The sequence below is a fragment of the Plectropomus leopardus genome, chromosome 24 (assembly GCF_026936395.1).
Source record: "Plectropomus leopardus strain MGB_pleo_1.0 chromosome 24, ASM2693639v1, whole genome shotgun sequence".
Taxonomy (NCBI): Eukaryota; Metazoa; Chordata; class Actinopteri; order Perciformes; family Serranidae; genus Plectropomus; species Plectropomus leopardus.
The window spans coordinates 5,250,395-5,264,500 of record NC_142199.1 but is presented as its reverse complement, the minus strand read 5'-3'; the positions used below and the strand labels follow the sequence as shown (position 1 = coordinate 5,264,500).

The following is a 14,106-nucleotide window of genomic DNA, read 5'->3' as shown; positions in this document are numbered from 1 at the left end:
CTGTATTTATATGTACAATGAATGCAAGTGTGTGCTGCATGGATATTTTAAGACCAGTTTGCCACCACATTTAAGCAAAAACATGATTTTGAAAAGTCTTGTATTTATCTGCATGGCCCAAGAACATGAAATATCAATTAGTATATAAGAGTTTTTCTGTGCCTTTGTGCTGGCGATAGTTGTGTCTGAATGGATTATGTTTTTGGCTTATCCATTCATCTATCTCTTTCTCATGAGCATGATATCTCAACACCCGGAGTGAATTCCATCGAATTTGGCCAAAACGTTCACATAGACTCACAAATTAGTTGATTAGATTTTGATGGTCAAAAGTCAAGTTTATTTTGACCTCATTTGTCTTGTTCTTGTGAACGTTATGTTCACAAATTAACTGATTAGATTATGGTGGTCAAACGTCAAAGTCACAGTGACCTTGCATCGTTCCCATTCTCATTACCACAATATCTTAGGAGGGCCTTGAGGGAATTTCTTAAAATTTGGCACAGATGTCCACTGAACAATGAGTTAATTTAATGTGGTGCTCAAAGATCAAGGTAACTGTGACCTTGCTTCTGTGTCATCCATGTGCACACAGTATCTTAAGAGGGGCTTAAAGAAGCTTCCTCAAATTTGACACAAATGTCCACTTGGGCTTAAGAATGCACTGACTAGAATTTGGTGCTCAAAGGTGGTAAATGTGACCTCGCAAAACTTGTTTTTTGGCCCTAATTTAAGAACGCACATGCTAATTAGGATAGAATTTCACACAGATGTTTTATAGGATATAATGATAACGTTATGACATTTTATATCCACAACTTCTAAATTCAACTTCACTGTGACATCATGTTCTGCAAAAGCACTCTCCTGTCCATTACTGAGCTGAGAGCTCAGGAACAGAAGGGGAGACATTTGCTCAGATGCTGAATTAGAGACCCTAATCTTGAAACTGGTAATTATGGAGATCTTTTGTGCTGCTGGGGGGAAGATGTGTGTGAAGAATTCATGTTTTTACAGACATGGATGTAAACTGTGAGTGCAACTTGACTGGTGCACGGAGGCATACAACCGCAAGGCAGTAATTCTAGTTTAATCAATTATTTGTATTCATAACAACATCAACAACAAAAAAACAGTATATATTACATACCCCAGAGAGTACAAGCTGTCTCAGTTTGTATTCGCATGTCTTTCAAACCACTAACCTTAAAATCACAGCGATAAAGCACTTCTAATTTTGACTCAGCAGAAATTGGCCCGACAAGGCAGACAATGGCTGTAGCTTGAGCACTTGACAGAGACTGAATAGTTTATTCACAAAAGAAGAGCGCTGTTATTCATAGATGGTACAGTTGTTTTTGATGTTGAAACACATTTTCTGTCTCGCCATTGTTTATATGGATTTAGCTGAGCATTTCTGAATCAGACAATAGTATTATGGTTTCACATCACTGTGTTCAGCTCCTTTGTGTTTCTACCAAAGCTGGGTCAAAATGTTATTTGAAATCCCCATGGGATTACCAACAGAAGTAGCATTTTCTGTGAGTGCTTACAGGGCACTCGCGAGGCCAATTTAATCCATTTGAAAATGTTAGCCTTCACTATCAGGCTCAATACAGACTGAAATTTCTTTTAGAATATAGTCAGATTTCAGTGATTCATCCTATTAACTCTCAGGGTCTACTGACTAATGACCGTCTGACTGTGTTATTGTCTGTGTTTGTGTCTGCAGTCCCTCCGGTGTTGACAGTGTTCCAGCCGTCCTTCAATGCCACAGCAGACTACCAGGAATCAGTCACCTTTACTTGCATCACCTCTGGATCTCCTGACCCGGCAGTCACATGGCACAGGTACCTTCTACTCCTTAATACCTGGCATTGATCTCTGACATGCAGCTCAGGGACATATAAGACAGGAAAAAGTCAGGCTCCGAGAACTGGTAAGCTTTCAAAGATGATGGATGGCAATATACACAAGGGGGGTTCGCAAATATTACACACATTTCATTCCAAAACCACGAGCATTAACTGATGCTGTCACAGCCTCATCTCCTCTGGGAAGACTTTCCATAAGATTTTGGAAACTGGCTGCAGGGATTTGCTCCCATTCAGCCACAAGGGCATTGGGGAGGTTTGGTGCTGATATTGGATGATAAACTCTGCCTCGCATCGGTGTTTCAGTTCATCCCAAAAAAGTTGGTTGCGCCAAACAAGGAAAAGCAATAGTTGTTTTTTTTTGTTTGTTTGTTTTTTTAATTTAACCTATATTTAACCAGAAAAAACTCTTGAGATTAAAAATCTCTTTTTTAAGAGTGTCCTGGCCTAAGACAGGCAGAAGTTGGACTAAAGGACTAAAATGTATGCTAATATACACTATAAATAAACCATTTAAAACAAGACAATTAAAAGACCAGCTAAGATACTCCCTGACAGTGGCATGTAGAAAATGGCATACAAAAGTCCTGCAACAGTGCTTTGAAGCAGCCGAGAGGAACCAATGAGTGCAGCTTTAAGTCTTTCTACAGAAGATTTCACTTACATGGAGCTGCATACATAGACAATAAGAACATGTTCTGTAAACGGAGAGCATAGCCATTCTCAATTTTTTGCATTTTCTTTACCTAAATGTGCTGAATTTGATTGATTGACTAGTTTATTTAAGTGGCATGCACTTAATTGTGCCCAGCCCATATGGGCTTATAAGACACTGACGATAACAATACAATGCAATAACAGAACAAAATATATATTATACAAGGAGCATTTTATAATATACAAACCAAGAATAGACAGTTATACTGGATAAACGTTTTCTGGCGTATTCTCCATGCATTTTCAATGAATCTGGCTAAGGAATAAATCTTGTCCTTAAAGAGCCAACTCAACATATCAAACATATCACACTCAACCAACCAAAATAAGTCAGTGTTCTTTGCCTGAACCTTTTCAAACAAATGCTTTCTCGGATCATTATACAGAAGGCAGAAGAACAAATAATGAAATTCATCCTCAACAGCTTCAACAACACATAAAACACACTCCAGCCTACTGCTGGAAGTAGGCCAAGAACCGTTTTGTTAATAGGCAAATGCCAAAAAAAGTCTATGCAGTTTTATAGACAGCCACCCAACTGTCTTCATAACTACTGCATCTTAGCAGTCACTAAGTACTTCTTAAAAGTAGTCGAGCCATTGATTAATCGCAGGAGATGTATTTTTCTTACACACTATGCTCTAGGTATTCTTCTAGATCTGCTGTTGACGTTCCCGGATGGTGATGCCATGATGTCAACATAAGCACACAGTGGGATCATGCTGCGCGTGGTTATGTTTAGGCAACAAAAGCACATGGGAATCAATGCCAGGACGTCAAAAAAAGCACATGCTGGCACTGATGGCTAGAATTGAGCATCAAGGGCACATGGTAGAAAAAAAACTCTGAACATTCAGAAAGCAGCATGTCATGCAGATGTGAAATGTGACTTTTGGCATTGAGATCTTAGGACCAAATCACTGCAAAAGCGGTGGTATTTGACAACTTTGGAACAATAATGGGCTGGACTTTCTGTTGCTGCCATTCTATAGGATAGATGCTGTGCTGAAGGACCGTCTCTGAAGTCCGGAGCTGCTCTCCTCTTTGTCAGTTCAATATCTGCCTGCTTAGTTTATGCTAACACAGCAGCAGCTGCAAACATCCAAAACCAAGCTGTTAGGACAGTCCCTACAAACTCACACTGACAGTGAAGCAGCTCAACTATGCTGTTAAACTCATCAAAAAACATTAGGTAACGTTAGCTGTACTATTGTTACAGTTAGCCCTGTCATTGTGTTTGTTTGTGGGTGGACTGTCATCAACAGGAAGGCAGCGATTACGTGATAAGTTGACCGACATCCAGATAAAGTACACAAGTTCTCGTGCCCATCCACTGTATTAACTACTTAATTCAAGCTCATCTGACCTGCTTCAGACAACTGAGCATGTGGTATTGATTACAAATGTATTCATTATTGTTTATACCAAAGTATTTGTTAATATCCTCTTCAGAGGATAATTTTTTAAATTTTGTTGCAGATCAAGCAGATATTCTTTCACAGTCCTAACAGAGGAATTCATAGTCCACCCTCGCACACTGCCCTAAGCAACCACACAATAGTATCACATGCCACGTAGCGCCGGTGTGAAAATTTGCACCTGAAGAGCATTTGACTCCCCACTATCCACTCCACAGCTCGACATCCAGTAATTAGCTTGCACCCACTCAGCAGGCAATCGTGACAAGCTATTTGCACCTGAGCATCTATTGATAACACTTTATTGGCATTCCAGTGAAGTTCATACTGTTCTTTTTTTCACCGTAATGCACTTTTTCTTCTTGTTAATTCCTCTTAATGGACCATAACAGTGTTACCGTATGTTTAAACTCATTAAGCACAAACATTTTTTTTTCCGAAACAAAGTGTGATGTTTTCGATTTTTGAATGTGCACTTCCTACCTTCTAGGCAGCCATTAATTTCACTACAGTGCAAAAGTCAACTTGCATGGGGAAGTTTTTAAGCATGAATTTTAGACATCTTTTTTATTTTATTTTATTGTATTTATTTATTTATCCCCAGTTTGCATTATAATTGCATGATCAAGCAGGGGAGAAATTTTAAATCATTTTGAAATGACACAACAAAGACTTTGACAAGACACATCCGACGTGGTTTTACTGTGATGTATCCCCAACCTAAGGCAGCTGTTTTTCATGCTGTACTGAAATAAATGGAAATCAGTGGCTGCCCTGAAGGAACTATGGGAAAGCACAAGCCAAAATCAAATTTGAAAATAGTTGTAGGTAGATTTGGTGGAAAAGAAGGGGCAAAAGGCCTTTGACAAGTGCCAAAAAGTGCAGTTGCTTGAATGGCCGGCTCCAAATGTAAGTCAGTCCCATTAGACACGTATGTTTAAATGCCTAACCTTACAGCAGAAATGAACATGTTTACAGCTGGTTCAAAAAATGGTTCTGGTCTCAATAGCTAATTTCCCATTTATGACAACTGTACGAGGATTATTTTTTATATAACTCACCCATTTAAATTTTATTAAGGTTTAAAGTTATGCAGAATTAAAGGTGCAGACACCTTGACAGCTGAAATGCAGAATGTTAGGCTTTTAAAACAGCAGTCCATAACCAGAGCGTGTCCTCATGGTAGCTACTTCCATAGGCGCCTGAGTAATGGAGCAAGTGAAGCAAATTGCATCCCCATAATTCAGTTAGAGGGAGTAAAGTTATGGTATGTTTTGACTTTGGATGAAATTATTTGTAAATACAAGGTTATATTGCTCCGTGTCTCTCCTTTCATCCATCTGAACTGCACTTTTCTTTCCTGTCCTGATCCACGCCATTTTACTGCTCTTGATGCATTCTTGGTTTTCATAACACCAGTCAAACTAAGGCTATAGTAAGTGGTTTAGAGATGCAGGGAAGGTGTTTTTAATAAATTTTTTGTACAGGGACTTAAACGTGTGACAAAAGGCCACCGAAAAAGCTGTTTTAAGGCCCAATGCAGGCGAGGTATGGCAATATTGTCTTGGAAATATCAATAGTTATCAACTTTCTCCTGCAGAACAAGACAAATTGAGCATAGTGTTAGTTCAGGCAGGCCCCGGTGTCAAGCGCGGCTGCTGTTGATATCAGCTGATATCATGTAAGCCTCATCAGCTGATGGCCAGCTGATTTGCCTATAAACATCTGATTCGCTTAACTCACTTGCACCGCCTTATTTAAGCTGCTCTAGCCCACCTGCTTCCCTGTTCCCTCTGCATGCCGCTTTTGCGCCTTCCTCCTCCTTTGTGTCATTCTGACTTGATTTGTGACGTTGTGTCATTGATGCCTGCTCTTTCGGGGGGTTTGTTCTTTTCATTTTGCTGCTGCTATCTTCATAATTATTATATTTATATATTTTAAATAATATTAAAATCTACATATTTTTCCCTTTTTTGCTTCTTTTCAGGTATTTTTTCTTTCTACTTTTAACTAATTTCTTGCTCATCTTTGTACCATGTCTTGCAAGGTTGCTCATTGACTTCTTTTCATTAAGAAATCAAATCATTTTGCTCAGGTTTCTAATGGTTAAACAAGCCATCAAAGTTGTAGTTGTTAAAATTGTTAAAATTAAAGCATGGAAACATGTTCAAGAAGAAACCCCAAATACAAGTATAAATCTGAAAATAAGCACAATATGTAATAATAAACATCCAGAATCAACAGCTGTTAAAGTAATATTCACATTTACATATAATTATCATGCAAAATAATATCAGTTCTACAAATATATCAGGTTATTTTGGTCACACAAGGAAAAAACATAAATTCTAACTGATGCTGTAAATGTGCATCGAAAGGTAAATAAGCAAAATTCTTTACATAATTATCTTCCTATCCAAGAGGACACATGTTCCAATATTTAACTCGACAGCAGCAACTACAGTATACTGTGAAATACATAGTTAGACTGGTAAATGCGTCAGTCCTGTATTTTATGTGACATTGTCTACAAGACTGATACAGACGCTAATGAAATCTGAAGCGTCTTGTGCAGCACTTTGAAAGAGAAGTCTATCACTGCAGTAAAGTAGAAAATGAGGCACATGCATCACTTTGCAGAGTACAAACAAAATTTGAAGCCGCCGCACAGCTGGAGACGACCTCAGCTTTGTACATCTCATTCATCTTGCGCTGTAGTTTTCAGCCCCGGTGGCAGAAATGATATTTACTCCTTTGTGAGTGTGAGTGTAAGTGTGTGTGTGTGTTACCTTGTCTTTCAGCAGCACAGCAAACCAGGGAAATGTGATTTTAATGATTTAACAGCATGCATAATGAAATGCAGCAAATATCACAGTGATGAAGGTTGAGATGTGATGTATGATTTGTTTTTTTTTTTTTTGTTTTTTTTAGACTATCAGTATGGCACCTTTGTCCTTAGAAAATCATTTCACTCACTGTCTCTTTTTTGTATCGCAGTAATAGTGTTAATCATCTGATGTGGTATAAATGTACAGCATGGTGTTTTGTTTGGGATTTCACAGAATCTCAACCTTAAAGGTTTAAAGCCGCTGCAAGGAGCTTTTTAACTGGTGATGGAACAGTCCCAGTTTAGTACAGATGTCTCTATATGACCTACATAAGCAAGCAATACCATCAGTGAGAATATTGGCTGTTTCTATATTGTTAATGCATGTCCCTGGATCCAATTGCCAGCGTTTTCATCCTTTTGATTTTAAAATACAGGAAACAGTCTGGTTAAAACCTTCTGTTCACAAACTCTTATATTACAGCTAAACAGTGCACTAAAAACATGTTTACGTAACAAATAGGCAACTCAGTAACAGAGTCTTAGTTTATATTTGATCAGTTCTGTCTAGTCTCTCCATTTGATCTCAGTTTTTTCAGGGTTTTGGTTTTATAATACAAGGAACAGTACCACACCCATTTCCTATTTCCTCTTGTATTATAGCTAAACGGAGCACTGAAATATGTTTCTGAAGACATTGTAGTTTAGAAATTGGCAAAACACTAATAAAATCTGGATTCATATGTGATCAGTACTGCCTGGCAGTGGTGCTCATGAAAACACTTCTGCTTTGGTTTAGTTTAGTTTAGTTTAGTTTAGTTTAGTTTAGTTTAGTTTAGAAGTCTTTAATGTCACAGATGTTCTTGAGAGGCCACAGAGGCGACCAAAATCACCACAGAATAAAGGTTTCTTGTTGTTACTTTAATAAAAATGTGTAGTATTTGTCAAGGGCAGACTGCTGCCTCTCACTTTAAACATGACAACTTCAACTGAACATCAACACTGATCTTAAACTGTAGCTTCGACTGACTGCCAAACAAACATTTCAGCATGTGCTCTTTCATTTCCCAGGTCAATAATTCCTGCATGTCCATCCGAGACTACAGAATTAAAATGTGCACATCAGAACAAAAGACCCGGCTTAGACGTAAACAACAATCACAACCCAATTTAGTTTTCCCTTTGATGTCACCCCTCCCAGCGTCCTCCAGCCTCCCAGTTGCATTTCCTGTCAGCGTGGGGTTTGCGCCTCGTCCTCATGCATCTTGGAGTAATGGACTACCTGTCAGCAGTCAGTCAGTATAATGACATTCAGTGCTGCAGCCTGTCCTGCACTGTCCGTTCCAAAGATGAGGCCTCTCTTCATTTCCTCTTTGGCTCGCCAGAGTTATTATTACTTGGCTTTGGTGTTTCCTCCGTCGACTTTCAATTATCCTCCCTCTCGCTTTTCTTACAGTACTGTGAGGCCTCGCCACACTGTATTACAGTGTGTGTTTGTGTCTGGAAATCTGCACATTTCAGATCCCTGAAATAATAAGATTGTTTTTATTTGCCAGTCACCATACAGTCTGAGACCATATAGAGAAGTCTCTAAATATATTTAGAAGTATGCATTATTCTAAGCTCTGTGTGTCTAAGCTTTTGAATTCAATTTACACAGCAGCTTATGAGGTTAAAAAGCAGTTTCATATTGAGGGCATTATGATCCATAGTGAATGAACAGGTAAAAATAAAAATGCATTTTCATTTCTATTTTTCATACTTCAGGGTTAAAATAGCATTTGGGTGGATTAAAAATAAATTGATGCCATTGTAAACTGTAACCTCTTTTCTTATTGTTATTCTTTTAACTTAAGCTGCATGATTTGATTTTGAAAAATCTCTCTCATGCATACTCTTATTCAGCCCTTTTTCATATTTTTACTCACCCGAGAGCTGGCCAGTACAAACACCACCAGTTACTGAAGCAGCTGGTGGTTAAGTGCCTTGCTCAAGGACACAGTGATTGTCGTTGTTAAGAGAGGAGAGCATTACTTATTCATTCATTGTGCCGATCTGATCTGTGTGGGTTCAAACCACTTATCTCCCAGCCATAACACAAGCCTGCATCACTTGACCTCCAGAATATCAGATCTCTGTTTCCACTGCATCAAGCTGAGAATTATTCTCTAACCTCTGCTTCTGTCTTAAAAGGTGTTATATCTTTTATACTTTATTTTTCTTTAACAGATGAGACTTTGAATGGACTGCATCACTGGCATTCATTTTGTGCCATACTTTTGAATATGAGTTAGATATTCCAGACCTTCTTCCACAATACAACTACAGGGTCCATCGTCACAGTGTCTGAGGTCCTTAAAACATCTTAAAATGTCTTAAATTGAATTTGAGTTTCATTATCAGGCCTGAAAAGTAGTCTTGAATCTGAAGTTGTTTATCTACTTTTATTTATCCATCTTTTAATTTCTTTCTGAGTTAGAATAAAAAATGCACCTTGAATGAAATCTTTGTTAAAGTACCGTACTTGCACATGTAAAAAACACAACGAACAGTAAATCTAAAATAGCTGACTTTCTGTTGGGTTTTGGGTATATGTACCTTCAAGAGATATTACATTATGCCTACCAGATTAATTTATATATATCAAATTCTAATTTGGGATCTTTAAATTAGGGGGAGCTATTGAGACACTTTTCCACACCCAAGCCTGAGACCCATACCAGATGCCAGTTTTGCCATTGGAGATGTGTACCATGAGTTTTTGAGCACCCCTAGCCCCTCAAGATTGAGATTATTTTAAATTAATAATCATTTCTTGCATTACTTAGTGATAAATGGCTTAATTTATTTGTTTGTGACAAGACAAGCATCTTCTGAGGAGCTTAGCTGTGCATTTATACTTTGTTTTTGGCTGTTTTTTCTGGTCCCATACACATCTAGTCATTACGCTAATCTCTTACTTTTAGCCTGCATGCAGATGGCATAAAAAAGCACCCATGAGTTTGTCTAAATCTGCGTAAGAATGGGAAAAAAGTCAAATACCCCCGAAACTGCCGATCCCTTTAACCTTATAGATTACACGGCTGGTTAAGCTGCAGTAAATAAACAAGCGGGGGAGGCTGCAAACCTGCTTCACACCATTATGCTTCTGCTATGAAGCTTAAATATAGACATGGATCAATTTAGCTGTTGCTTTTTTTCTGACTAATTTCCCAACAGAGTCCAATAAGAAAAGACATTAAGTCAGCACAGTATTCTGCACCACGCAGGAGTCATTTGGTGAGCGCTGCAGTCCATAACAGAACATACACAAGTGAACTCTGCTGAGATTCAGACATCGACTGACAATACGAAGACATTTTTTCTGCATGGCAGAGTTTGAGAAGTCGTAGCGTGTGAAGAGTTTTGATGACACACTACAAATGATTCATTGAAGTAGAGTTATTTCAATTATTGTATGCTATCCAAAACAATGCTTTTATCACGCGTGAAAGGGTTTCTATAAAAAGTGCTGTCATGTTTTCACCTGTGTATGTGCTATAGATAGAAATAGCTTCAAAGTCAAGCTGTCTGCATTTAGCCTCTCTTTTACGGGATCAGTTGACATCCAAAGTGCGAGGATTATACATCTGTAACATCAAACATGTGCCGCAGTGTGAATTTTGAGGAGGTCACTGTCAAGTGTGAGTCAGTTGCCATATTTTTCTTCCCGTCGCTTATCTGCAATGTTTTCTTCCGCTTTTTGTTTGTGCAGGAAAGGGCAGCTGCTGGAGCCATCAGAGCAGTACATTTTCAACAGGCTGGAAGGCGGGCGCAGCATGTTAACCATCCGCAACATCCGACAGGGCGACGGGGGCACCTACACCTGCAAGGCCTCTAACAAGGCAGGATCTCAAGAAAGGGAGATCTTCCTCAAAGTCTTTGGTAAGGATGTGAACTTACTTGGCTGCTTTCAGTCTGAATTCCCTGTAGTATACTGTATGTAGTACACTGAAAAACAGTGCAAACACTGTTTTTGCTCCCAGTTTTTATGAGTTCAAATAAAAGATGTAAGACTGTTTCTGTGTACACAATAGGCTTTCTGTTCGATTTTGGACACAAATTTGTTCAAATCCATGTTGCTAACATAAGCCATAATCCATCCACCTGACAGATGAGGCTTATCAAAATGCTGTAAGTTTTGAAGGAGCGTGCCATTTGCAAGCTTAATAGCCATCAGAGCTGTTGCCACTGACTTGAAGGTTCATTTTATATTTAAAGCCATCTCAACTGTAACATCCGAGAATTTGGTGCTACATCCAACTAGCATCACAACTGCAGACCACATTTAACAGCACCAGCTCAGACAGATGGCCCAAACAGCTGGTTTACATTTTTTTTCAGTGTATTTCTTAATTCATGATGTTGACCTTTTGAGGTAAAGTTGGGTTTTCTGATCACAGAAGCAGAATTGTTCTTAGATTTTGATCATATCTAAGATTTATCCTTAGTGTTTTATTGGTGAAGGCAATACAACAAAAACATGTATACTCTATATAGAAATCTGTTTGTACCTGCAGCTATGGCACTACTGGGCAAAGCTGGCACATCGTGATGTGCTTGGCACCTAAAGCTGGAGTAGGTTTTTGTAGATGTATTTCATAATGGCATTCATAGAAGTTCTTATACTTTAATACTATCTTATACCAGAAAGTACTTGTTTTAATATATTTTGTGGGTCCTTTAAATCTGTATCACTATGAAATCTTTTTTTTTTCGATGCTAGATTTCCGATCAGCACAACACATTTACCCAAAGATAATGATAAAGAAACTTTGAACCCTAAATCACAATCAAATAGGTCCAATGAAGGGTTTTAATTTTCCCAATTTAATATGAATTTATACCTAGTACAATAGGTATGGTGGTGATTTAGTCCGTTTGGCCATAAATGCCTATCTTCAAAGTAGGTTTTGAGGTATCTGATTTAACCACTAATAGTACGACAAAACTAGGGATAGAAAGCGTAACTACAGCAGCTACAAGCATAGCTATGTTGTTTTACCATAACATCGAAATGGCAAACCATGAATCCCCATTAAGATTGTCATTTTTAGGAGTTTGTTTTCTGAAATTTAAAATAAAAACCATAAATTACAATAGTCTTACTTACCTCTGGTAGTGGCTGCCCATAAAAATATTTGTGAAAGTATGACATCTCTTGCCGGTAATTCGTGGACCACTTTTAACTTTTCCCAGGGACTATTTCTTTGATGCAAAGTAGCTCCAAATTGCATTCACCTCCATTTTAGTGGGACTGCAGTAGAAAGATATCACAAAGCCTGGACAAATAAAACCGAAACCATCTGCATGGTTAGATACCCTCAGGGTAAGAAAAATTTGGGTGAACTGACGCTTTAATCCATGTTAACCTGAAATAACACAACAACACAACAAATATTCCATTCATTTAAAAAGTTTGTTTACATTTTCTGTCATTTGGTGCTTCTGCAAAGCTTTTAAGCATAATGACATTGCCCATGACAGTGAACAGTGTTTTACGGCGATCCATAAAGCTTTATTGTAAGGACCTCCACAAATTCCATTTCATAAAAAACTGTTTTTCAAAAGCACAAATGTCACAAATGGCCCTCAGCCCAGGACAATAACAACTGCATCAATATGATATATCTCCGCTGAAAGGAAATCTTTCATTTATTGCTTCATATTTCATTTACTGCACTCCTAATAAAAAATTTCAATTTATATTTTCATAAACCTGCTGGCTATTTCCTCACAGATCACTCCGATAGTGCGTATTCGGCTCATGAAAATGTATGGAGATTTGTGCTCGAGTCATCAACATCCTCTCAAGATGTGAGAAGCGCTTGTTCTTCAAAATGCACATTTAAATGAAGAAGTTAAAGGGGGAGGGAGGAGTTGAAATGCAGTTGTAAGTTAGTTTTATTACCCCTGACAGCGCAGGCGGGAGGAGAACAGAGCATTTAAAGTTAGGACAAGGTGTGTGTGCAGGTGTGTACGTGTTCCTCTCTCAGGGCCTCATATTTAATGTCAGCCATGTTTCTGCCAGCTTCTCCGTTTTTCTATATTCCCTAAAAATGAAAATACATACCATGACTTCCATCCATGATGGATGTCCTGAAGTTAACTCACTGTTTACATTGCCCAAAAAAAGATGCTTAGACATGATGTTTTGAACAGAAGCCCCAAATGGCCATCGATTAAACCATTTCCTAAGTTACGTTTAAAAGGTACAAGTATTTTTTTATTTATTTTTTTATTTAATTTAATTTAAAAATTAAATTAAAATTTGTCCCTAAATCCTGCTCCATCTTTTGCCATCGAAGGAGGAGTTTATAAGTCTCACAGCCTGGGGAAAGAAGCTGCTCTGTCGTCTGGTGGTACACCTCACTTCACCGAGGTCACTGATGCTCTGTATTATTTATTATATTTATTGTATTTATTGAATGTGGTTTTTCTGATAAAACAGGATAATTTCCTCAAGATTTTGAGATAAGGAACTGTGTTTCCAAAGAAAAATGTGATAAAATGGCCATGGCTATACTGTGTAATGCCTAAATTATAAAGACAACCATTATATTATATAGCATGTGCTGGTTGGCGTCCTGGGTGTAGCTTGCCATGTGCTTTTGTTGCCTAAACATAACCCCATGCAGCGTAATCCCGCCATGTGCTTGTGATGACATCACGGTAGCAGCATCATGAACATCGACAGCAGAAGTAGGACACCTAGAGCATAATATACAGATGTGACAGCTACAAAATGAAAGTGTTACCAAGCTTTTCTGTGTATTTTTCACCCCAGGGCCACTTAAGAAGGGCAGTGGGAACAGGCTTGTATTTTAACGGCCTCCGTATGAAAAATTTGATGGACTTTTTCTCAAAATTATGTCTCGTTTGCAGTCATTATGTAATGTAATGTGTTTTGCCTACAATTTAGAGTACAAAGACAATGCTGATATAATTAGAAAGCTGATAATCTCCTCTTTCCAACAGTGTATATTACTCTTGAGACAGAGTAGCGTAGACTTATTACATTTAATTAAAAAAATATTGTTTTTCTGAATCTCAGTAATTATGTCATTTTTGAGAAAAAAAAATTATGGATAATATGGATAAATAATGGATAATTTGTGATCCCAAGACAACAGATAAGATGAACTTGTTATGGTAAAACAGAGAAATGAAATGTTTGAATCATGGCAGCTCAGGGCTTCTGTCATGTGTAGTCATTTAGCTTGTCATCATT

The 14,106-nt window shown here is 38.0% G+C and overlaps 1 protein-coding gene across 3 annotated transcripts in view; it reads left to right on the top strand.

The window, feature by feature from the left end:
* Positions 1 to 14,106, top strand: part of ncam2a (neural cell adhesion molecule 2a) — a 342,808-nt gene that overhangs the window by 265,564 nt on the left and 63,138 nt on the right. For all 3 annotated transcript variants that reach the window (XM_088074600.1, XM_088074601.1, XM_088074602.1), the window contains exons 6-7: positions 1,733 to 1,850; positions 10,591 to 10,760. In XM_088074600.1, the coding sequence (XP_087930726.1) occupies positions 1,733 to 1,850; positions 10,591 to 10,760 (288 nt within the window). The remainder of the gene's footprint in view (positions 1 to 1,732; positions 1,851 to 10,590; positions 10,761 to 14,106) is intronic.